At 37.6% G+C, this 27,430-nt stretch overlaps 1 protein-coding gene across 1 annotated transcript in view; it reads right to left on the bottom strand.

The window, feature by feature from the left end:
• Positions 1 to 4,098: 4,098 nt before the first annotated feature.
• Positions 4,099 to 27,430, bottom strand: part of LOC124158698 (general transcription and DNA repair factor IIH helicase subunit XPB) — a 34,805-nt gene continuing 11,473 nt past the window's right edge. Inside the window, exons 11-17 of the mRNA XM_046533935.1 lie at positions 26,907 to 27,080; positions 22,115 to 22,383; positions 18,635 to 18,799; positions 17,403 to 17,589; positions 14,697 to 14,845; positions 9,302 to 9,424; positions 4,099 to 4,281 (exon numbers count right to left, since the gene is read on the bottom strand). Coding sequence (XP_046389891.1) covers positions 4,159 to 4,281; positions 9,302 to 9,424; positions 14,697 to 14,845; positions 17,403 to 17,589; positions 18,635 to 18,799; positions 22,115 to 22,383; positions 26,907 to 27,080 — 1,190 coding nt within the window. The 3' untranslated portion in view covers positions 4,099 to 4,158. The remainder of the gene's footprint in view (positions 4,282 to 9,301; positions 9,425 to 14,696; positions 14,846 to 17,402; positions 17,590 to 18,634; positions 18,800 to 22,114; positions 22,384 to 26,906; positions 27,081 to 27,430) is intronic.

Genomic DNA, 27,430 nt, shown 5'->3' with positions numbered 1-27,430 from the left:
TTTCTCTGAAAATCTTCCAAAGTAAGTAGATGGTGAAGTTATGGGTGGATTCTTGCGGAATAAAAAACCACATAATCTGTTGGCATAGGGTTTTGTCTTTAATTTTCCGTAATCTTAAAGAATATCATCGACAAATTGTTTCCATGCAGTTACAAAATGGCGGACACTGTTTTTCGACAAAGTTTTATATTTAGGTAGAGTTTCAAATGGGTTTTCGGCAAAGTCACGCGGAGTAACTTATATGAGAGCATTCTTTGAAGATTTTTTGAGGTGCTTATGCAGTTATCTTTGAAATAAGTTTGCGTCGCCGGAAATTACATTGATTTTTCGATCGCGCGGCAGGGTTTGTCTCCGCGCGTCGGGAGTTGGATTAGCCGCGATGCGGTAAGGTTATTGAAGTTTTATGGGTTTTAACGCTCAGCATTCACCGTTTTTATGTTTTGCTTAAAGACACCGATTCTCAAGTGGTCAATGGTGAAGACGTTGGAGGTTTTTCAGCCGAGGTAAGTGCACGTTTCATTGAAGTTCATTTCGTTTTCTTTGGATACGATCGAAGATCATGCTTCTATTAAAAGCGTTCAAATCTCGAAAAAGTGAGTTCCATTGAGGTTCCGCCCACTGTGCGCCGTTCCGGCCTGGTTAACAAAAAACGTAGTAGTAAAATAACACTTTTATCAATTTTGTTGCCTCAAAATTTCTAACATGTTATTATTCCTAACCAAAACAAATATTTTTTGTGCAATGTAAGTAATAACTTGTAATAAACAAAACACACAGAGTAATATTTCACTTCTAAAATAAGTTACGGAAAGTGCGTTCCAGCACTACTAATTCAAAATAATCATTCTATATTGTAGTACACAACACGAATTGTTGTGTACTGCAGTTCCTGTCTTATTATAGCACGATACACGATATTAATATCGATACTTATAGACATTCCTAGATAGGCAAAGAATAAGATAAAAAATCGAGTACTTTGCGTTTCAAGAATTTGATCTACAATTATTTTAAGTTGGTAAAAAAAACATTCTAAAGTTATTGCTACAAGAAAATCATCGAAGATTTTTTAAAAATCATAAAAAATACTTTTTACCAATTTAAAGGTACATACAATAACTACATCAAAAAATCAACAAAAAAACAAATTTCCATCATTGGAATTTCATATGCCTGTGACATTTTAAAATACCCGATATTAACGAAAACATTTTAGTCCTATATGGCTCCAGTGTTAATTAAGTTGATATTTCTAGAAAACTAATAGACTTTTTCCAGTTTTCAGATTTTTCCTCCCAATTTATTTTTTTTTTACTTCTCTCCCATAACCTATATGACCTCACCATGCTAAGGTACATCACCTCGCAGCAGTGATCACTAAGAGTGGGTGATGGGCCAATTCAAATGAACAAACCATAAGACTCTACTGGTAAGAGGTGGCTTTGTACTGTTGGATATTGCCAAAGAATGAGACAATAGCCTTTCCTAGAGAGTTCCTTCATCACCATAGTGACGCCGACTCCATGGGGCTTAAGGGGGCCCGAGCCCCCTCAAAATTCGTTATGGATGCGAGGAAAAAATGTGTCAAGCTTGTCAATTTTCCCCGGACTGTCCAGATATCGAGATTCGAGTTATCAGGGTTCTAATGTTGATCATATGACTCTTCAAAAATGCTTTAAAAACTTAAAACTCACTACTTATAAAATTTCCCGGGCCAAGATCCGGTTTGGGCCCCCCAATATTTTTCGTACGTCGGCGTCCCTGTTCATCACCCCATAGTCTACACTTCCAGAAGATTAGAATGATTCATTTGTTGATGAGGACTCTGAAGGTGAGACTTGGCTGACGTTTCTAATTAGAGTTATAATGTACATACTTGTTTTTACTCATTAAGAGCCAGAAGAGAAGAGGAAACCCCCTTGCTCAACAAGTGTTCTTCGTAGCGACGGATTGCTCGATTAAACTTTAAGCTGTCATCTTGAAATTTTCGGACTTAAAATGTACACATTGTCAAAATTTGCCCATATCCCAAATTTGATGTCACCTTGTATGTTCTACTTATTTTCTTAAATTTTTTATTTTGATATTTAAGATATAAACAAATGTTGAACAGAGCCAATTTGCTGGTCCTAAAACATTCAAGATCACAGCATAAGATTTATATGAGTCATATTATTCACATTATTATTTTATTTATTATTACATATTTCATTTTTTTTTTAATATTTCACATATTACCTAATCACATTTTTAAGGAGTCTTTTGCATCACCGACATGTATCAGTCAAGTGATAGGTATGTATAGAAATGCTTTATAGAAATAATAAGTCAAAAATTAAATCAATCCATTAATAAGAAATAACCTTTATGGGTTTTTGGCATTTAAAGAAAATCTGTTGTGCATTGGATTCCAATTATCATTCTTTTGGAGAACTAACAGCAAACTCTGCCAACTCAATTTCAATACATTTTTCCATAGATGCAGATGTCTCTTCCAGAGTTACTTCTGCCTTGCATGGTATATCAATGATATTTTTTATCTTGAGATTTTATCTTCCACTTTCAGTAATGATAACACAGATGGAAAGCACATGAAACGAATAGGTAACTACAATTCTCTTATTCAAAACTTGCACATTAATTTTGCATTCATTCCCTAATCGACAAAACGCCACGCTAATATTTGCAATAATTTCTCCATGTACGAGCTACTTTTTGCTATGAATGCTGCCTTGCATGGGAATTTGTCTTTCATGTTAAGTGTTCCCTACCGATAATTGGTCACTGCATAATCCCATAAACAAATCACTAAGTAAGACTCCGGTGCTTGATTAGAATACGCTTTCATTAATTGGACTCATTGCAATTGAAACACAACAGCTGTACCCTATGAAATATGATAGTAGTATCTAAAAATGACACACCTAGCAAGGATAACTGCATTTAATTAAATAAAGTAACAAAATTAATGGAGGGTAAATAATGCACAATCACCAAATAGCATGTATGAAAATACGATTATGAACAAATTCTCAAAGGGTGGGGGATATTTTCTCTGTAATGTTTCCTGGTACCACCTGTGGCAGAAATGCAGATTTAGATTCAATATGAAAATCTCCTGTAAACTCATCTCGCCACTGAGCTCCATTATGAACTAGTCTTTTCAGGTTTGTTTGGTTTTTTTCCTCCAGGATCTTCATTGCTTGCTCAATGTATTTTATCTGAGGTTTACCTGGGTTTGATTTGATTCCTGTCATTCAGTTGTAGATGACCACCCCCCCTCCCCCTGATACCCTTAATCAGGCCTTCATGTCGCATAATGCATCTTATTGAATTGTTCCCTCTTCCACTTAACCTAGACATCATATCTCTCTTTTATCCCACTCTTCTTATCACTTCTAATCCCTCAATTGGCCAATGTGTTATAATAGCATCATTCTTCAGTAGCACCACATTGCAATCCCATTTAACCAATGCTTTCTCTGCTATCATCATCGTCACTACCATGTAAAAGCTTACTCCAGATGAAATGCTAGAAGGATTTTTTCATTTTTAAGTCTATATTACCTGATGCATGTAGAACCTTCTATGTATTTGTAAAATGCCCTCTCCATACGGTTAATTAATTGCTTTTTACGTTTTTTCCTTGTTGGTTTGTTCAGCATCCCAAATAAGAGAATACTCTCAGTAAATCTCATGTCTTCAGCTAAATACCTAATCAAGTTTTCTTCATATTTCCATCCCATATTTCTCTATTGCTTTTTCCACATTTAATAGAATCTCTGTGAAGCCCTTCTTAGTCTCTAAAATAACTGCTTTTAACAGCAAATCTCAGCATCTTAATTGTTTCTCAAGATGATGAATCCAGAGGCCTTATTTTTTATTTCAATGATTGCTTTCTCAAAGAACCAATAAAAATTATAGAAGACAAGAGCACAGCAAACTTATTTTCCTTTCCTTATTCTTGGTTCTTCCTAATTAGGAATTGTATTGTACCCCTAAGAAACTTATGAGATATACTACATATTAAACCAAATGTCCCACGAATAGGATATTGGCAGTCATGATACATATCCGAAGATCAAATAAAATGAGTCATTTTATTGACAAAATGGTTGTTTATTCAAATCATTACAAAAGAAATAAATAGTCTTGTCTTTATGCCCTGAACTTCTTGAACAAAGGATGCTTTATTCCACTTGAAGATGACCTCTTGTATTCATAGTACACAGTGTCATCTGCACCTGACATTGAACTCATGTTCCCTACTCGGCGGGTGACCTGCACAACGAAAAAAAGCAATGTTTGTAGAAAACATTGTGAAAAAAATAACCCTAAAAAGATATTAATTTAAAAATATTATGAATGGAGTAGAGCAACATACTTCTCTAGTCAAAATTTCAATAAAAAAACACATTAGAATTTTATTTTGATATCAGAGGTGTTTAACCAAGTATGAGAGACACATTTAACATAATTAAGTTATAACCCCTTACATATCAAAATTGTCTTCACAAAATTAAAAGCAATATACAAAGCATAAAATTATATGTAAAACCAATTTGAAAAGTATGGTATTATTTTTTAAACAAGAAATCACAAAATTTTTATGGTGCAATCCAAATATCAGGGAATAAATATATGCCTTTACGCATAGCATTGGCCTTCATGGAGCTAATGACTGTCTCAATTTAGCGGTCTCTTTCCATGGAACAAATTAATAGTATTACTGTATTTCTCCGGATAAAACCCCCTCTAATTTTTAGACTTTTTTTTTTAAAGTCACCTGTTTTTGAAGAAAGATAGAATCTGATATCTAATTATCAACAATATTAAAATAAAACAATTGACACACAAAATAACAAGCAAAAATGATATAACAATGAAAATCATCCTGTAACAATGAATATCATATGCTGTAAATTATTCTCTGACCCTGATGTTCAGGAACCCAGAATAGTCACTTAAACTTGAATATAGCCTCCCTATGACTTTTTTCCTGTAGATTTTGGGCAAGACATGTATAAAAAAATACAGTAATCAGGGAGAGGATAATTAATTACTAACAGGGAATGGAGTTGATTTCATAAACTAGAAATTGCAAGGGATAAAAAGAATTCAGTAGATGAAAGGAATGATAAGTTACAACATGAAAGATGTATTTAGCTTTTCTCTTTTAAGTTTTAAAAACCTTTCGCTTTTGTTAGGGAAGTAATCACTTCTTAAGAGTGTAAACCATAACAACCCACTTACAATGTCAAGAAGTAGCTGAGAAGCAGAAACATACTTGGCATGAACAAGTGAAGTCATCAACTTGCACGAGATGGTGTCAAGGCCATCGTTTTTTTAAATGTAAATAGCTTGGGAAGTAGGCGACTGATAGACACACGAAATATTTTTCAAACTCTATCATAATTGAAAATTCTAAAAAAATTGGCAAAAGAACTTATTTTTTGTACTTCAACCTCACCTGCAGACATTACACATCAAAACGCCTGAATCTTTGGAATGTACAGTAAACTCTCGATTATACGAAGCAGGATTTTACGAAGTTTTCGATTATACGAAGTGATAGTGCGGTCCCGGCGAAAAGCCTATGGTAAATACATGGTGCTATTCGATTATACGAAGTTTCGATTATACGAAATGTTTCGAATTTACGAACCTCGGATCGGTCCCCAGGAGCAAAAGGCATTCGTTTATACGAACTATGGCGAAATATTTGTCAACAAAACTAGTTACGCCGGCGTAAGTAGCTAAAAAAAATCAGCGCTTCCAACTGTGGTTCATCAAAAGTGTGAAATCGTAAATGATAATGCAACTTTGGAGAGAAAGGGTTCGCCTAAAACCTCACGGTAGGAATTTAGGGGAAGTAGGACTTAATTAAAATATCGCGACTGATATAATGCCCCTATTTACGTGCCTATTCGTAAACATCGCATCGACAATACTTCGTAGTATAACATGTCAGGAAGGTCGAGCGGGGTATTTCGTACACTCCTAATTAACCCTTTGCACTGCTGTGAACGTACCTGGTACGTTCGCAAGGCAGGCTGCTGTGAACGTACTTCGAAGACTACTTGACTACTTTTCGCCGAAGCACTTCGAAGGATCCCTAATCCGGGACCCTTTCCTCGACGAGCTCACCCTCGCTGGCCCCTCTCTTCGACCCTCCGAGCGTGGGGCCTTTTCTCCCCAAAAGTGACCGCTCTGACTGCATTTTGAAAATCTATCAATCAATGCCATCATCAAAAATAATTGTTTGCATCGCACTCCTGCCTATCAGGCATTCAAGTACGTCTCTGAATCGTGTTTCTGCGATGAGGAATAACAACTTTGTTAACTTTGCTAAAATGGCCAAGTTAATAAAATTGTCATTTTTCATCGCAGAAACACGGTTCAAAGACGTACTTTATTTCCTCCACTACAATCGCAAATTGCTGGAAATCGGCCGGATTCCCTTTGATAGCGCATCATGAGGATGTTCTCGAGGTTGGTAATTGATACAACTAGCCTACTAGTAATTCCACTGCTATAATATCACGGCTATGGTTGATTCGTTACGTTATACATTCAGGAAGCAGCAGCGGATAAAATCGCGGAGGAGATTAGAGGCTTAAAAGATGATTTTGAAAAATTCTTGGAAAAAGCAAAAAGCACAGCGCGCAACATCAAACGATTATATTGCCCTTGACGATGATCTCCGGGCTTGCGACAATGGGACGCCGGTACATGCGTCGGAAGAAGCAGCGGCCGGGACTAGTCATAATAGCATTGACGACGAAGATGAAAGTGAAGTAATTTCACCAAATAAAAAAGAAGTACCCGCTGCCCTCCAAACATTAAGATATATTGATCTGGCTAACGATTTAGGTCCCCAATTTCATTCCCATTTATGCAAGTGAGAAACCATGGTGGAAGCGGCGATGGAGAAGGGCAAAAAGGAAAAAAATAATTGATATTTTAGTAGTATCTTTTCGTGTATAGCCTTCCTGAATAAACAACTTAAATATCCTAAGTATTGGGCTCTATTAACCACCAACTTATTTTTCAGTCTACTCGTAATGAAGACGCACTTCTAACCGTGAACTTTCTTCTCGCGCGTCTCCCCGTTTTCCCATGCCGAGAGATCTTTCTTTCCAAAGTCTTTGTTTACTTCCTCCCGCGACCTTCTGCTGATCTTGCTGACACCCATCTTACGCATCCCAAACCCCTCCTTCCCCAGCATTTCCCATTCACTCCCTCCCCCCTAAGGTGACAGAGGTCGAGTGCGTCGCAAAAAATACGGCCCCCCAAACGTAGACTGAGGCAGAGCTGAAGGCCATTTCCCCACCCTTCTTTCTCCTGCCCCCCTTCACCTCTGTTCACCACTCCTTTGTGCTGACCACACTTCTTTCATCAGGCAATCCCCATCCCACTCTTATTCACCCCACCCACTGGGAACTTTCCCCGATTGTGGAGAAGGGCATGGTTCATCTTTACCTGCAACGGGGGTAAGTTATTAACAGGAGAGAGGCTGAAGAAGTATCTTCCACTATCAGGGAAATGGCGCCGCGCTTATAATTCTCTCTCTTCTTCTCTGCTGACGTTTCAATTGAAATTATTTTCTTTGCTCTTTCCTCACTATATTTATTTACGATTATTGCGCGACTATTTTTAGTGCTAAAGCTAAGAAAATCTTTTCTCTACGTCAATGATTCTTTGCATAACTTTCAATATGGAGGAGAAAGGGACACGAAAAGTAAATGAGGTGAATGCACAGGTTTTTGCGTGTCATTTTTGGGAATTCACGCAAGTGAACCAATACTTCACACACGTTGAGAAATGATGAAACATCTCTTGTAGAAAAACAATCAATGCGGATAATAACGTTTCCCTCTTTATTTCTCCGATAATGGAAGATGTTTCTCCTGTCGTTTTCCGGTTGGAACCTTGCTCCTGTCGGCATAAAAGAAGAGAGAGAAATACTATATGAACATAGCACTTCACACCCGGTATGAAGAATATGGTCCGGATGAAGAATAAAGTCTTTCGTAGCAACGTCTGCGAAGATGATGGAGCACAGTATCCGGACGGAGAGCTCAAACAGAATTTACTTCAAATATTTGCCAGAAGATAATCATATCCTACGAAATTTAGAATCGTAACTGAATCTCAACAAAAATAACCAATGGAAAAGATAGCACATTCAACTGAATATACAGAGTAACTCGAAATATTAACTTACGAAGGTTATTTAAGAAACGGGTGGAGGTCCTCGTTTTTCTTTTTCTCGTCACTGAGCGATAGAGGGCGACATAAATGGCGGTTAGGCCGGCTGCCGCTAACATTCCGTGGGTGCTGGAAACAAATATCTATCTTACGCGAACTTAATAGTTGTTATTCGCTCCTAACCACAAATTTATAACATTAAATTCTTATAATAAACTTTGCAATTCATTATTTGATTACATTTTATAAACTGGTCGGGAATTTCTTAAGCGATCGTTGATGTTGAAGTATGAACAAGATGTGGGAATTTTATGGTGGTATAATTATTTAACGATTTTTCACATCATAAATCGATAACAAAAAGCCTTTTCTATGAATTATACCGAGAATAACCACCAAAAACATTTAAATAAAACCACTAAAGACAAAAAACGGCGGAAGAAACAAAAGCGAACATTTTTTTCGTGACTTATGAAAAAGGTTTGAATTTACGAAACTCGATTTTACGAAGTGCCGATTTTCCGGTCCAACTGACTTCGTAAAATCAAGAGTTTACTGTATTTTACTAACTCGGTTTTCCTCGTTCTCTGTGACCATAAGAGGCCACGATCCTGAAGTAACAAACCGCAGGCAAAAAGTAAGACTTTTCATAGTAACCATAACAGGCCACAGGCCTTTCACCAGGGGTAAAATGAAATTGTAAAGTAAATTCGATCTAGTCCTGGCAAAAGGCCGGTGGCCTGTTATGGTCACAATGGTCTTACACTTTTTGCCTGCCGTTTGTTAATTAAGGATCGTTTACTTTTAAACTGTAAACAATATTTCAACTTTCAAGCATAAGAAGTGCATGGTACGTAGGCTAGAATATGAAAATAATTTTTTTATAGAAGAGCAATGTTTTTCTGAGGGACTAAAAAGTAAAATAAATTTCTACGAGTCTGACAGTCTCTCTCAATTATTCAATTAAAATACAAAAAAAGTTGAGAGCATGTTCCACTGAAACACTTCCTTAATTTATACTTAATACCATAACATTACGAATTGATGAATTCATTTTACTTATAATAAGGATAGTTATGCTTGTTCTTACACCAGGAGCACCCCTTGGTCCTTCCCCAGGTATCCGTTCTTCATCTGCATCAACCTCACTAGCTGCAAGCACTTGCTGAAGGAGCTGTCCCTGCTCTTCCCTGGTTTTGTAACTCAGATCCTCCTATAAGGAAAAATACCACATAATGTACACTTAAGAAAACCAATGATGTTCATCATTCCTTGGCAAAAAACATGTCTCAGATGTCAATGAGAAGCTAAAATCAAATTTTTCCAGCCAGCTTCAATTATATTATACGAGGGATGTATTATTGAATGAGAAAAGACACTATTCAGCCGTGGCCCTGGCTATAAATATGGAAGTTTAAAAAAATCTCCATTTATCAGGTTTGCACAAGCTTATGCTCAAATAATTGGAATTCTGAAAGTGAACACTAAGTAACCTACCACTGCTAAGTCACCTCACAGTTTATTTATTGCCCACTGCTTATTTTTAGAAATGATTAACCCCAGTTTCACTAGGAATTACGCTTTCATAACAGCTTTCCTTCATTCCACTTTCATGTTTTGCCGCTGAATTAATTTGAATCATTGACACGTCTTAGGAGCATCATCCATAGTATGAAACATCCATATGTACAGCTGCCACAGCAAAGTAAGTCCCATGGCTGCTTCACAGTGAGAGGATAAATGTTAGAAGCATACAAGCTCACATGAATCTTAGAGACAAAAAATCACTTTATCTACTGGCTGACCCCGAAGAGGTTTTCACAATCACCAGTATACACAAACCCGGCTAACAAAGAGCCTCCAAAAAACCAAGTGGCACATTTGGAAATGCCACTCTTGAACCCTTCCAAGCCTTTACGAATACCGTATAAGCGCGTGTAAGAGGCGCACCTTTTTTCCCAGACATTGCAGCCGAAAATGGGGGTGCGCCTCTTACACAAACTTATCTTCCCCCCCCCCCCCCCCCCCCCCTCCCCTTCAGCGGTTGCAAGTTCAAGGGGAACTGAGTGGCCTTGGTTTTCAGTGTGAGTCAGTCATCTGAAACCCTGGGTCCAGTGGCGGCTTGCCCATAAGGACTCTCGGACGCCGCCCCTCCCAAATATTTGAAAAAGTAAAAAAAACAAATATCTATTAACTTATAATTATACATCTAATTAATCAAAGTGTTTTTTCAGTCGCATACATCGAAAGTGTTGGAAAAACACGAAAAGAAATAGCGCGAGAAGTTCGTATTTGTAGCTGTGGGGCGCTGGCCAGAACGTCCCAATCCATCCCCATGCAGTTATATGGAGAGTGGTAGTGGTGGGGGCCGCTGGTGCTATGACGCGTCTAACGTTGTGTCTTATGGAAGTCTTGGGACGTCGTCCGAAAATGCGCAGAGCGACGTGTGAGTTGATATCGCTGCGCAGGCCGGCGGGCGTATAATCTGACGTCTACTTGGTGCTGCCACAGAAAAGGGACGTACGGAATCAGAATGGTCACTGTACTGGGTGTAGTTATACGATTTTAATTTTTAATTACTGGTAGGTATTGCTACAGAAAATAAAGTATCCCATTATGCTTGCGTTTTTTGGTGCTTGAATTCCGGAACACATAAAATCCAACCAGTTAAAGGCCGTATTGATGTAGGAAAACTATTCTCGAGTATTTGCCACAGTTCTATTACGATTACGAATTTCAAGAACCTGGGGGAAACTAATATTATAATGTTTAGGCCTGAACAATGTATTCATATCTTCCCGATGTTTAGAAACGCGGTACCTATTTTTCAGATAAATTTATCAAAAGACCTGCAGTATTAGGAAAAATCAGTTAACATTCCCCACTGATTTATAATTTAAGAAATAGGTGCGTGCGTGATAGGGTGAAGGATTAAACATGATTTAGCCAGTAAAACGTGACTTCAAATGGAGTCATTCAATGAATGCCAAGAAGTTCCGCGTAAAATGCACCTTTTGTGTGTAGGTTCATCATTTTTCTAGCGGTCCTTGTTCTATTAGTTCATGTTCACCTAATTCCTCAGCGGCAGAGCGGTAGCTGTCTGACGGAAAATGTCCACTTGGGTCTGATTTAAGTGGCTTCGAAGAGTTCATATCAGTGCGGAGATCCTTACAGCTCCTATCTGTGGCTCAGAGTCGTCTTCTTTTACGATCTAGAATTTATATTCTATTATATCATGGCAATGATTTCGAAGACATGGTTATTCCAAGTGCGACCCGTTGGCGTTTCGTGTGTTTACCACATATGAATCTTAGACTCAAGGAGATGGTCCGTGACGTCTTTTGTTTGCTTGAATGCTGACCTTAAATTCGTCCCTCAGCTGAATCAGCATTAGTGGACCACGACTTCTATCTCCCTTGAGTCTTCTAGTAACGGCAAGACTCTCGGAAAGAACGGAGTGAAATGAGTTCAGACATCATTTTTGAGGAATTAACTGTGCTTAATTGCCGATTAAGAAGTTTCTTAGTGCTGTGTGTACATTCAAGAAGACAATTTTGAATTAATCAACAGTGCTCGTTTTTGTTTTAGGGAAATATAGGGAAAAATTGTCCCCAAATCTGTGTCCAGGCACCTTGTTCTTTTTGGTCGTATTTTTCGTGGGCCCATTCTGTGTCGTCCCTTGGTTATTAAGTCCCTTGTTTATTTATAGACTAGTTCCCTTGCCATGTGTTCAATCGGAAAGAAATTGTTGTCCGGCGCTGATTTCAACGAACGTGTAATTGATCACTTCGCTGGACAAAAGGAAAGAAGACTTCTGCAATATAACTAAAGACATGTGAGTATTTCAGATTTTGTTAAAAATGTGTGAGAAATGTTTAATTATTGATTTTAAATCATACTGTATTCAAGTAGCAACGCGAACACCGCAATCAAAGTTTACATCTGCAATAGCAAAGCGCGCGCATTCTAGTAGTGTTTGTTACTTAGTGGAAGTCAGTGACACTCCCCTCCCTCCTCAGGTGTTACAAATGTCATTGCTACCTAAATCTTTGCAAATGTTGAATAGATTTGACAAATAACGCATTATGTTTGCAAAACGAACAACATAAAGTGTATTGCGGGCATATCCGCACGAATAATGTAGGCGCTAAAACCTAAAGTTACGTATTTTCGTTTGTATTTGCAAAGTATCGCAGCAAATATATTTTTATTCTTCAAGATCATTGATCAGTATAATCGAGAGTCCGGACTAAGCCGATCCGTATGACCGAGAGTCTACTGCATTTAGTATTTATTAATCAAACTTTATTAGGAAAACTAGGTATTTTTGTTGACAAAAACGGAACATATGGCATCACAAAATTTTATTCCTAGATTGCCGTAAAAACTTAATAAAATACACGAAATATTAAAAAAATTATTACCCCCCCCCCTCCCCCGGTAGAGTGCGCCCCCCCCAGCATTTGACTCACGAGCCGCCACTGCCTGGGTCAAAATCAAGCGGCAGGCAGGGGAGTTTCTCCCTTAGTGACGTATTTTTAAAATGCTCCTGTTTGAATTTCTTGCAAGCATCGCGCCGTCACGTTGGTACCCCAGAGGTGAACATTGAAAAGATCGCGCGGGGTGATTCGCTCCGGAGCGCGCGCTAAATTTATTTCCACGAGTGGGCATCCCGCGGCATTTATACTGCATATAGTAATATTAGTGTCAAAACCTGCGGTTGAAAAATTTCGAACGAGTGTGCTCATTGTTGGACTTAATGGTGGATAGAAGAAATCGGAAATGCTTATAAGTGAAGAGCGCTGAAGGAGAGGCCGAGGGGAAGAGGGCTCCCTCCCCTCCGTATTTAAAGCTACGAGCGAAGGAGCAAGGGAAGAACACGTCCGATCTTGCATGTGACGTCGTTGCCTTTAAAGCGAAGGGGCGAAGGCGCAGCAATGTGATATACGCAGTTTGCGTTGCCTGAGTTTCCAGTCCGTCTCGTCTTGTTTGAATGCGCTTATGCTACGCTTGTTTCTTCCAAAATTGTCCTGTTTGTTTATTTTGAATATTAGTAGCCTTGTTGTAATTATAAATCTTTGTGTCAAACAATTAGAGCTTAAAAAACTTAAATTCTGTCAGATATACGTCGCGTTAGGTCTAATTGTTTTTAGAACCTGGTGCGTGTCATACAATTGCTGAAAGATATCGAGATATCTTCGAGCTCAGAAGGAGACTCACGTAGCATTTGACCTCCAGAAACTCGGGGAATTGAACCTGGTAGACCGAAAAAGGTCAGTTGGTGGAATGGGGTAGAGATGAAACACGTTTCCATTGTTCCCCTGTAACTTGATATTTTCCTGTGGAGTCTCGGAAAGGAAAAAAACGGCAGAGGCATTAGCTGATCGAGAGCCGAGTGTATTTCCGTTAGGCCCCTTGCACACACACCGATTTTGGACGGCCGGTAAAATATTGGCCGATATTTTACCGGCGAAGCGATGCTTGCACACACGCCGGATTTTTACCGGTCAAACGATACGTTGCTAAGTTTTTGAGCCGGCATCGGCGATCCTCAGTGACAATAGCCGGCAGCTAACCGGCATTTTGCCGGTGCCGGCATGTGGTCGGTACGTGTGCAAGCTCCAATGCTCTCCCATTGTTCACTATTGGAATGTGGACGGCCGATATTTTACCGGCCGTCCAAAATCGTTGCGTGTGCAAGGGGCCTTAAATCTACGACATGGTTATTATCCTACGGCGCTGAGATTGCCCCGATTGTTGTGCAATCTCTTGGGAAAGCTCATGCCATTTGCCTGTCGTGTTTTGCCTTAAAATTTTCCATGGCTGCAATTCTATTGCAATACTCCTGCGAGAGCTTTTAAACAAAATTGTTCGTGAGTAGGACAAGCAACGTAGAGCGATGGCGTATGCAAAGAGAGGATCGGAACTCTTTCTACTCCCTCTTATGCCGCCGCAGTTATCAAAATTTCCTCTTTCAAACAGTACTGAAAGAGGACATTTCGATAACTGTCGAAATTCCAGGCATACGTCTGCAACACCGCACGATAGGATAAAAAAAATGTCGCAAAATTTTTTTTCTTCATAGCTTCGATGCTAAAAATAGGGGTGCGCCTCTTACACAAGCTTATACGGTAGCTCAAAGAGGGTGAGTAAGGGAGTGGGAATCGAATGACACTGATATACATATTACTTATGAAAAATATAATAATGATTACAAATTGATTACGTAGTAACAAGAATATCATTGCAAGCACACAAACAGTTATTTACACATATATTTTGAATGAATGATTCTAAATGTCTCATTCCTTAATGAATTTGAAGTCTCAAATGGTGCTGTTTCACCTACCAATCAAATGTTCTGGATAGAAATAAGATTGTTTTTGGAATAGAATTGTTTTTGGCGCAGCAATATTGGACAAATTTTCCAATAATGCTGTGCATGGCCATTAAGGGCTATCTGCCAGCCAAATTTTATAGCGTACCTCATCCATTCCAGCTAACTTGGTAATGACCTTGTAGCTATAACCTTGATTCACCAAGAATCGTTGTCGTTTCCTTGAGTAGCTCATTTCAATTGTATCCTGAGACACCAGGGTGTAAAAGAAAGCATTGTACTCTTCTGCAATGGCACCTATGAATAAAGAAAAAATGAATTGGTGAAATTTTGTTACAAGTGATTTTTAAAATTAATAAGATGGCAAAACTCATCCATCAATTACAAACTTTTAAGAGTTTTTTTTATAAATTAAGAACATCCATTACATCCTTGCCCCTCCCAATCTCTCTTGAATTTGAAGATACATATTCTTTTACCCTCGAGGAAATTTTTCACTCATACAACCACTTCCAAATAAAACAAATACAGTGGAACTTGGTTAGTACGTTCCTCCTTAGTACGACGATTTCTCTCGGTCCCGGTACCATCGGAACAAAATACATGCAAAAGTATCTGGTTAGTACGTTTGAAAAAATTGCACTTTCCTGGTTAGTACCCTCAATTGCTAGCCGTGACGCAACCCGCAATTCGTTCTCCAGTATCTTCTTAAGGGTTGTAAAGCTCCAAATTCATGTTTTAATTTATTATTACTAGCCATTAACATTCTTGCATTCATTCCACATATCTTTCTTCGACCGTGATTTATTCAAATGAATTTCTCAATTCTTATGACGTGATGAATAATAAAATATGGCCATTTATCAGGAATGTCTGACTCTGCAAAACTGCAGCCAATGAGAAGCCCCAATTTTCCCCACCCCGAGCTCCTCACCTTCTGTTGCCTCTGGAGTGCCCACTACGCACAAATTTCACGAGTGGGCAATTGTTGCTATTGCACGAGTTATCATGATGAAGAAATGAGTCTTATCCAATTCCCACTTTATCTAAAGCAGTACTGCACGACGTCAATGCTACGGAGTACGTGCGTATTTGATTACTGCTGCGGGAGCAGATGATGCTCTGGATCTCCATGCGAAGCTTAGCGTAAATATACTTGACCTCGGCACGAAAGCAGACGACATTAAACAAATTTTTAAAGTAAATTTCAACTGTATAATATAAAATCTTCTTGTAATTACGTCATAATCTAATAATCTTGCGTGTTATTATTCGAGATATCGATCAATATAACAATCGATATGGCTCTATTCCAGAAGCGAATGTGTACGGTTGTTGCCGTAATTTAAGGTTTATATAATTTTGTCCAATTTTTATGATGTTTAAAAACAACCCGTTGACATACTCAGGGTTGTTGTTATATTCTCCGAGTATGCTGTGAGAAAAAAGAAATGACTTAGCTTTACTTGTCCTCTTTCTATAAATACATATAGGATAAATCACGGGAGAAAGACGCCGTTTTCATGTAATTGTCTTCGGGAAATCTATGAAACATTGTGATTTTTATTCACATGGTATTGTTTTTCAATGTAGCACCCATTTTCTTTATTTTAAAGGTGAAAAGAGTTCAGGAAGGCGATCCTACGAGAACTACCGATAGTAATTGTTATTACGACGACTTTTCCACAGATTGCAATTACCCCGACTGCTATTTTTTACTTTCCACGTTAGCACGTTTTCCTGGTTAGTACGTTCATTTTTTGTGGTCCCTTCAGAAACGTACTAAACAAGTTCCACTGTATATGAGTACAGAGAGAATAAAAATCCTTATAATGAATACATGTAATTAGGTACAATTGAGGCTTTCACTTCCCTGCAGTAAAATGTCCATTTTGTAAACGATTAGGGATGTGCGAGTAGTACATTTTGATTGGGAGTCGAGTTGAAAACTAATCGCCAGTAGAGAGTAGAGTAGAGTTGAGTATGGTAATTTCAGGACCAGACAATACTGTCACGCATGCTCCAATATATGTATTCTCATTTTTTCCAATCCCCATGTGAATTTTCTATTCTGAATGCTTATCCTGATGTAAAAAGGAAGATAATGAGGAACGTTGATGGAAATTGTGTCAGAATTAGAAGATATGTAATATTATATCTGAATCTGGATACTATTCACCCGGAAAAATTTAAATTGTTTTTAACATTGTTTGTCAAGCTGGTTAAATAGCACCTTGGCACATTGGAGAGAATACAGGATAATCCCCACTCAGGGCATTAGAAAAGGCCCAGCTGCCCCTCTATCCCTGAGCAAGAGAAATGCATACCTGCATGGGCAGGCCTGAGATTTGTGGAGTCAAAGAGACTTCCTCATTATAAGACTCAAAAGTACTAGAAGAGAAACTTTACCAGGGTTGAAATTTTTTTGCTTTTGACATTACTTAAGTTCGTAGCAGCAGAAAAAAATTGTGTGGCAGTAAACCTAAATATGATTTACACAAACAAATAAAAAACAAATGTAAATTGCTAAAAATTTACAGTAAAAGTGCAAATCTGTACTTCATGGCAAGAATGGCCCCTGAAAAACTATAGTAAGTGAGATAATAATTTCACTTAAGATGAGAGTAAGAGACACTGGATTTATAAAACATTAGTTCTTAAAACAAAAGAATAGGGCAGAACAAAAGTTTATGTAATTGGCACATAATGAATTGGTTTTATAGCTAAGATAATAACTTGGCAGAAATTAAAATTTGATAGTACCTAAATGGAAAAGAAAATACCATGAATTTGGGAAACATTACCTGGAGTTGAATTCTTAAGAAGTTATTCAAAGAAAATCACAGTCACTCACCTTTCTTGGCTCTCAAAATTCTACCAAGACGCTGAGCTTCTTGTCGCCTTGATCCACCATGTGAAGATATTTGGATCAGAACATTAGCTTCTGGAAGATCAAATGATGTATCTGCTACTTTACTCACAAATATTGTGTTAACTTTGGGATTGAATTTGAAATTCTGCAATATTTGAATTCTCTCACTCTGAAAAAAATCAACATTTTATTAATGAGATTACAAAGTTTTTCTACCAAACTAAAGCAAAGGAAGCTATACAAAATCATATCCAGATATCTTTATGGCTGATGGGCAGGCCTGAGATTTGTGGAGTCAAAGAGACTTCCTCATCATAAGACTCAATCTGATGCCTAACAGATATTGTGGTTAGGAGCAACCAAAGAAGGTATTTTCTTAAACTAGAAATGTAAAAAGGTCTCATGGCTTATACTCCCATAGGCAGAGCCTCGAGAAAAAATGAATGTTTACAAACATCCTCCTCCCTTGTGAAATCTATTGATTTGACTTTCATGTCTCAGCCCCAAATAGCAGAATAAATAAATAAGTACCGTAAAAAAGTACCATTAAGAGTAAACCCCTGAAGACGATGGCAGACTCAGCCATTGAAACATTTAAGGGAGAAATATGGTGGGAATTCCGCAACATTTTTTAATCAATCTATACGCCGGGAAAACCTAAAATTTTACAAAATTAAAACATTTTAATAATTGAATCATTTTTTTAAGGTTAAAAACACAAAGAAGACAACAACTGAATGCATAAAATTTTGACTTTATTGCCTGCTTTCTAAAGCCACAATGTCTAAAATTTCTTAAGTTAGAGTATGAAAATTGGAAAATTTGTCGAAAAAAAATTGCACAAACTTGCCCTGGTCCACCCTATGTAGATTGAAAAAAAAAGTCTCTTTTAATAAGCCGTTTTAATACCTTTTTTTGGTAGTTATATTGAATTTTTCCCCTAAATTAAAGATAAAAAGTAAAAAATGATTCAAATTGGTTCAGCCACTCTTGATTTATAAATTATGAAACTAAACCATTCATTGATAGTTAGGCACAACGGAGTTCACTGGGTCAGCTAGTGCACAACAAATGAAATATCAAAGGGGATGAATAAATTTACACCCCTATGTGTGCCAATTAACTTCTTTACCTTTACTTTTTCATTATTTTGAATTGTGAAATACTCATTAATGTGCATGCCTAAGCCAAAATATGCGTGGAATATTTCTTACCTGAGATGTAGGTCCATAAATAAAAGGCTTATTCATCTTAATGGCATAATGCCTCAGAGCAAAGACATTATCAGAAAATACAATAATTTTATCACTCCTCCTTTCATGACACCTGATTAAGAACTGGCATGCTTTGAACTTATTAGGATTCATAACATACAGCAACTGCAAGAAAGAAATTTTGATATTTTTGAGAGTAATATAATGAAAAATGTGTATATGGTCATATTTGCTTCCAACACAATAAATAAATTTCACAAAGTTTACAGAATGACTTAGCATGAAACCATAATTTAATTATAACTGAAAATAGTTGTGATTTTGGTCTGGCTAAATTGAACATGACATTAACATCGGGCTACTCCGTTATCCATATTTTTGCATTATCAATAATACAGTGTGTCCTCGTTTAACGTCGTCCCGTTTAACGTTGTTTCGCGATAACGTTGTCCAAAAATTGAAACCCTTCATCATTTAACGTCGTTATTGCTTCGCGATAACGTTGTTCAAATTATGCGCGGCGAAAAAAAAATGAATGGCGAATAGAACGCAAGCGCATCTGATGTATAGTAAATATTACCATATTAATGCGATTGGTAATTTTCGTTCGACAGAAAAGGTTGGCGTGGGTAGCGTATGTTAACTATGCATCTGAGCGAATAATTATCGCCTCATTTACCCATTATCCGTATATTTTTCTGATGCCAACCGAAAAAAATGTCCACGAAGAAGAGTGGCTATCCTGGTGGTTCTTCAGACGTGAAGAAAAAACGGCGATATTAGAATAAAAACTTGGTATTATTAAAAGAATTGAAGAAGGTGCAACTGCTGGAGAGATCGGTCTAGTTTTAGGTTTGCAGGTCGAGTTTTTACAGTTAAAATTTCTTCTGTTACTGAAAATATCGATGTTTCGCCATTAAAAATACTTTCTTTTTAGTTTTTATATTTCATTTAATAATGCCTTCTTCCCAACCTTTTCGTTATGAAAATTCGTTTCGAATGAATCGTTATCATGCTGAAGTGAAAAATCGGTAATGAATGTTTCTCGCGATTTCCGCCGGGTTAAAGAATTCATATCATCACGAAAATTGACTCGCCCTTCGTCCTCGTGCTTCCGAGTGTCAGATTCAGATTTTTTTCATTTTGGCCTGATTCAGGTGTCTCCCGATTGGTCACAAAGTCTGCTTAAAGTTACGGCTCCGATAATTGGCCTCCTTGGATTCTCGCCCGGGAAATTCTGGATTCTTCACGAAGAAATGGATTGTTAGGAACATGGCTAGGAACCAATTTAAATTTTTTACATTGTTTCTTATGGGAAATACTGCATCGCTTAACGTTGTTTCGCTTAACGTCGACTTTTTCAGGAACGAATCAACAACGTTAAACGAGGACTCACTGTATTGCACAATCATGATTAATATGCACAAACTTCCCCATAATGCTGCAGGGTGGGCACATAAAAACACTATTTGGGAATAAAATAAATTTAAAACGAAATTAAGGCAGGAAATTTTCTCATATTTTTTATTGCAGCTCATTGAAAATAAACGAAAATTCTCCCCCAGTAAATTCTTTCTTTTTATTTGTATTTTCCCGCAAAATTATGTAAGTGCTTTTTTTGTCCACCCTGTAACAAGAATAGGAAGTTTTATTTACAGTGTTTATGTGAGTAACTTTCCGATGTGCATAATACATATGATGGCAAATGAAGACAAAAAATTCAAAACATTGAATTTACAAGATCATTACATTTTCACACAGGGTGAAAGATATGACTGATCAGTTTCATACTTTCTATAGGATTAATTACGAATAAAATTCATATATACTTACTGCCCATAAAATTATTTCTTTTGGGTATTAACAGAAAAATAATTTAGATGATGACTTAAATATCAGCCATGTAAGAGGTGAACTACAGTGAGTCCTCGTTCTACGTCACCCCGTTTAACGTCATTTCACGATAACATCACGAAAATTTTGAGATATAACGTCAAGGCTTTTAAATTTCGCGCTAGAAAAAAACGCGAAGCGGCGGGCGTTACAGGTTGTTCGTTTTGCGGGCGGTAATACAGTCAGTGTAAACGAAGTGTAAAACGGTGAGTTTATTGTAAATTGCTATTACGGTTTTAGCAAATTTTCTGCTAAATGAATTCTTAGGTAGGTGCGCAAGGTTTTACTTGACATAATGGTTTTCAGGAACCTTTCAAGGAATTTTTCCGTGTAGAACTCGGGGGTTTTTGTCGTCACTTTTGTCGCCGTGTTTACAATAATTTTGGTTCCTGTAACTGCAATGATGTTTAAGCGATGATGATGCCCAGGCAACGCTCGCCTGGGCGACCACCATAGCGAAGCCGAAAAGCAAATGTAGGAAGATACAAAAATGGAGAAGGATTTTTCGTCACTGCTGCTATTCTCATCTATGAAGACAGGAACACGTATTTATACCATAGTTTGGCATTCCCATCGTAAAAAATGCCCCAGATATTATACGCTAAAATTTTTTCGCATAGGAATTGTGAGGTATAGGAGCTGATATTCACTTTTTACTTTGTTTCTCATGGGATATTATGTTTCGATTAACGTCATTTCGTTTATCGTCACATTTTTCAGGAACGGTAAGTGACGTTAAACGAGGACTCACTGTATTTATTTCTCTGTCTGATAGTGATGCCATATCGGAATGGATAGAGTGCTGTCATGTTGTACATTACGAATTGCTACCTTGCGCCAATCCTCATTAGGTGACAACATGTTGCCACCTCCTTCTTTCAATAGGAGCTACAGTACATTACAAATGTTAGGGACCTATTGGGAACCATACACTTTGACCAAAATACATGGCTACCCCATTAACTGAAGCATCCCGTAAATATGCATAGGTGGACATTTAAGTGTAAAAAAGCAGACTATATAAGGATTCAAATGCATTTTCAATAAAATTTGAAAAAAATATAGTGAAAAAAAGTAAAATTATAAATGTATATCTTAAATTCTGAAAGTAGTTAAAATATACATTTTTCTCTCAGCACACATACACAGGTATTATAGTTTATAACTTATTCAGTGGTAAGAAATATTATGATAGAGGTTATGTGCTCACTATTTGTTCAATAGAGGGGGTTATTGTAAAAAATTGGTTTATAGAGTCAACAAAAATTGTACATCTCCACATAAGCAATAGGGACACACTACCAAAGCATGGATTTAAGTCCCAATTAACCATTAAAAACTCAAGGAAATTTCTTAATTGGATACTGTTCTGAGATATATGTCCTGATTAGCTACATAATACGTAAACTAATTTTTGGCAGCTCAAATACCTGAAATCTGCTGAACTTTTTCCAAGGAAATACATGTTTTCTAGAGCACATTTCAACAAAACAGCTGCCATTCGAAAAGAGAATTTATACGTTTCCCATCAAATCAATGCATACAGAATTCCCTAAAACACCAGTATTAATATTTACGTGAACATACCAATTTCTTCTGAGTCTTGCACATGAGGTATTCTCTGTAGAACTCAGCCGTCATAGGGCACCAAACTTCAGCACACTGCACCCTTGCAATGAAGCCTCTCTTCTGCAACTCCAACCAATTGGCCTCGTACAGCTTGGGCCCAATCAGGAAGTTGAGATCAGCAATCTTGTCGTCTTCTCGTAGAAGGGTGGCGGTGAGCCCCAGCTTGCAATGTGATTGCACCAAGGTCAGCACGCGACGAAACATTTTTGCTGGTATAGTGTGTACCTCTGAGGAAAAGATATTTGTGTTAAGTACTCCGTTATGAATGATTTTAGGTAGACGGTAAAACTAATCAATAAAAAAAGAGTTCTTTTCAGCATTACTTAGTTCATCATAAACCTTCCATGAGCATTCTAAGTTACATTCTATGAAAGAGAGTGCAATATTCTGAACATTCTGTTGGTTCATTATAGCAAACAATTATCACTAATGATTAAAATATATACATATCTAATGAGCAAGATATGTCTCTACTCCTACTATTACTACTGTAATGCATTTAAGCACTCCAGTTTTTAATATCTATGATAAAATTACAATAGAGAATTACTACTTATGTGACATGTTTATATTTTCATTTATGCCCTTGAGTATCTTAAGGTGTTTGACTTGCACTAACTCAAAACTTTTTGCTCACCCTAGGAAGTGAAATGTCAATATTAAAATCATATTTATTATCTCCCGGGTAATCTGCAATTTTTGATAATCCAGACCTTGTCTGACATCCATTATTAGAGAAAATCAAATGACTGTGATTCCTTTGTGTTGGCATCTTAAAACGGCAGCTGTCTTAGTTTCATACTAAACTAGCTGACCCGGCGAACTTCGTACCGCCTAACAATCAATGAACTTACAGTTTACTTACACCATTTATAAATCAGGAGCGGCTGTATCGTTTTTAATCATGTTTAATTTATTATAATAAAATAAGGGTACAAATTCAATAAAACTACGTAAATGAGTACCAAAATTGCTTGTCAGAAAGACATTTTCTTTATTGAATCTACATAGGGTGAATCGGAGCACGTTTACGCGGATTTTTTCAACAAATTTTCTTATGTTTTAGCTTAAGAAAATTTGTTGAAAACGTTTTTTGGACGGTGTGGTGTGCATGTGGGAGTCCAAATGCATGCTGCATGCTGGTGATTGATCACCCCCTGCCAAACACCCTAGAGGTGGCTCGCAGGGTATTATGTAGATGTAGATGTAGATGAAGAAATTTTGGGCATTGTGGTTTAATAAAGCCGTTCATGAAATAAAAATTATACGCATTCAGTTGTTTGCTATTTGCGTTATTAGCTGTAAAAAAATGTTTTTAGGTCCAAGTCTGTTGCATACACTTGGCCCATTCAGGGGGCAGGTTGACACGACCCCAGACCGACGCTTGACTGATGCTCAAAATCGTGCAAGAAAAGCCCCTATGAAGCAGCATTCGCATTAAATGACTTAAGGCGCGCCAGTTTTAGTATCTCTGTTAGGAAAAAATGAACTGCGTAAACGTACTGCATGCGTAAACGCACCACGGTGAGCCCTACACATTCGGGTTTAATGTCTTGCGTCAAGCACCTTCTGAGAAACAACAGTTTTTGTTTTGTTATCAGGCGCAAGATGAAGCGGATGAAGCTAAATAAATATAGCGAAGCAAAGCAGTGACGCAGCGAGGGGAGGTTTTGGGGGATAACCCTCCCCCCCCCCCCCCCAAGAGCTTAGAGAATTTTTTTATGAAAGATTTTGTTATTAATATTAGGGGGACGGATGACTAACAAACAAAACATATTTAACTATTCACACAGCCGCAAAACCCACTATTTTGAACCATTTATCTCAAAAAATGTCTGAGGGAAGTGCCCCCACACTTCCCGCTTACCTTAGCGAGTTTTCTATACCCTACAGACCCGTGGTATTAGCTGCGCCCAAAACCCCCTATCCTAGCTACGCACTTGAAGCGAAGGATGAAATACAGAGGATGGTTTATCGACTCGTGAACATAGCACGCTAAATTGACCATGAGAAAATCATGGGTTTTCATTAGCACATGAGCACAAACAACACAAAAACTGAAAGAATGACCATGCGATTTTTTAATCGTTATCACGAATGCAACACGAATTGTAAATTGAATACGTTTTAGCTCAAAAGGGCATATGAGTTGAGATCATGGAATCTACGGAATGAGGACTTCCTAACCTTTGAATTTTCCTTTAAGTAAAGTTGCGTGAATCACATTCATCACCAATTTTTTTAATGATCAAACACGTTCCGTTGGATAGTTATGGTTGGTTTAGGCTTCGAAAGATCATGAGCACAGAAACTACATTTTTCTGTAAATCGTGCCTTGGTAAGCCAGGTACGTCCAAGGACTTAAATATTCAGATAGATAGTTGGTGATTTCGTCTTCGTTTGTTACACATTTAAAAGATTCGAATCCATGCAGAGTACGAACTATTTGAATTTACCTCGTTTTAGTCATCCACATCTTCGTTCTTGCTCGCTAAATCAACCATCTTTGATTCTTTTGGTGATCAATCATATTCTGGAACTCTTTGTTGATGAGCAAACTACTCGATTCCTCGACAGGAACACGGACCGTTTGTCAACAATTGCTTGGAGATTTGTTTACAAACACGGTAGTGAAGTGTCAACTCGAGCTGGACCACGGCTCGATCAGCTCGAATTAAATTTTTAAAATGTAATTTCAATTTAATTAATATTTTGAATATATTTAGTAATTAAAATGTTATATTGTTACTAAATTCAGTTATTAAAGTGGTAAAAACAAAACAAATAATTTAATTTGTAGTTTTGACCGACTTATCAATTGTTGTGTTACTATAACTCCTAAATGCATGTCCATAGGAAAGAGATGAATTTTTTTTGTGAAATTATCCTTTTTTTTAATGGCCTATATGTTAACCCCGCCTGTGACGAATCCAAAGAACCAAATCTCATTGAAATCGGTGCAGCCGTTCTCGAGTTATAAGTGTTCTAACTAACACGATTTTCGACTTTCTTTTATATACAGTGGAACTTGGTTAGTACGTTCCTCCTTAGTACGTTTTCCTCCTTAGTACGGCGATTTCCCTCGGTCCCGGTACCATCCGAACAAAATACAGGTAAAAGAATTTGGTTAGTACGTTTGAAAAAATTGCGCTTTCCTGGTTAGTACGCTCAATTGCTTGCCGTGACGCAACCCGCAACTCGTTCTCTAGTGTCTTCTTAAGGGTCGCAAACGTCTGAATTCATGATTTAATTTATTATTATTAGCCATTAACATTCTTACATTCATTCCACATCTCTGTCTTCTACCGTAATTTATCCAAATGCATTTCTGAATTCTTGTGACGTGCTGAATAATAAAATGCGGCCATTTTTCGGGAATGTCTGACTATGAAAAACTACAGCCAATAAGAAGCCCCAATTTTCCCCACCCCGAGCTCCTCACCTTCTGTTGCCTTCGGAGCGCTTGGGCTTGCCCACTGCTGCGCACAAAGTTCGTGAGTGGGCAATTGTTGCTATTGCACGAGTTATCATGATGAAGAAATGAGTCTTAACGGTATCAGACAATTCCCACATTATCTAAAGCAGTACTGCTCCATAAACTCGACGTCGTGCGTATTTACTTGACTACTGTTGCGGGAGCAGACGATCCTCTGGATCTCCACGCGAAGCTTAGCTTAAAAATACTTGATCTCGGAACGAAAGCAGACGACATTGGACAAATTTTGAAAGTAAATTTCAACTGTTTAATATAAAATTTTCTTGTAATTACGTCGTAATATAATAATCTTGCGTGTCATCAGTCGATATATCGATCGATTTCACAATCGAAATGGTATCATTCCAGAAGCGAATGTCTACGGCTGTTGCCGTAATTTGAAAGTCAATATAATTTTGCCCAATTTTTATGATGTTTAAAAAACCAGTTGACTTACTCCGCGTTGTTGTTATATTCTCCGAGTACGCTGTGAGAAAGAAAAATGACTTGTTTTCGCTTGTCTGAGCTTCACTCGTCCTCGTTCTGTTAATATATATAGGATTAATCACGGGAGATAGACGCCGTAATCATGAAATCGTCTCCGGGATGTCCATGAAAAATTGCGATTTTTATTCACATGGTATAGTTTTTCATGGTAGCGCTCATTTTCTTGATTTTAAATGTGAAAAGAGTTCAGGAAGGCGATCCTATGAGAACTACCGATAGTAATTGTAATTATGACGACTTTTTCACTGATTGCAATATCCCCGACTGCTATTATTTACTTTCCTCGTTAGTACGTTTTCCTGGTTAGTACGTTGATTTTTCGTGGTCCCTTCAGAAACGTACTAACCAAGTTCCACTGTATATAGATTAGTATTTGTAATGATAGTGATTCCTTTGTGCTGGCATCTTAAAACAGCAGCTGTCTAGTTTCATACTAATTTAGTTATTGTTAGTACTCAATTTGAACTCATTGTGAACACATACTAAATTTTGCAAACCATTATTTGAAAATTGTAATGGAGTCATCCACCAACACTGATTAGTGATTGGTATGGCATCATAGAACTGAGCAAAAAAACATCACCTCATTGATTAGTTACCATTTTTATAAGCACAGAAAGCCTTTTATCACTACTGATCACAATGAAAAGAAAACAAGTGAGTTTTAGTGTTGCATTTGGTATGCTCACACCAAATGATAATGATTTCATGATCAAATGATCACCGAGCAAAGAGTGGCTGCGAGTGCCCAATGACAAAGTAACTTACCATCAAGGACCATTATTCCCCACTCCTGGTCCTGAAGCCACTTCATAGTTTGGTCTGCTTCCCATGAACGCTTCTGGGTATGTGTTATCATTGAGTAAGTAGTGACCAGGATCCCGCAACCCATTGGCTTGTCTTTTGCCTCTGATGTAAACCGGCATATCATACTATCGTCGGCTACAAGGAAGAAGAATAGAAACATACACAAATGAGAATTTTAAGGGCCTCTACGCACTGGCAACTTTTACAAAGCACATAAATGGTCCGACATTATAAGCAGAACATTATGTTGAGCATTAATTATGCCAACAATGGAATGCAGTTGAATACATTTATTGCCGGGGCACTGAAAATTGTATTCCCCAAACAAGACAGGAATGGGCGCTAATTGCGCAAAAGATGATACAGTCTGACAAAGACTTAACATAAGAACAAGATGTGTTCTGAGACCTTATTCGTAAGCTGTGAAACCTAAGCAAGGCATCGTAAACTGTAGTTATTCTGCAGCATGCAACACTGTATTACAA

This window comes from Ischnura elegans, chromosome 5, assembly GCF_921293095.1.
Source record: "Ischnura elegans chromosome 5, ioIscEleg1.1, whole genome shotgun sequence".
NCBI lineage: Eukaryota > Metazoa > Arthropoda > Insecta > Odonata > Coenagrionidae > Ischnura > Ischnura elegans.
The sequence above is the reverse complement of the archived record's forward strand: the minus strand, read 5'-3'. Positions and strand labels throughout refer to the sequence as shown.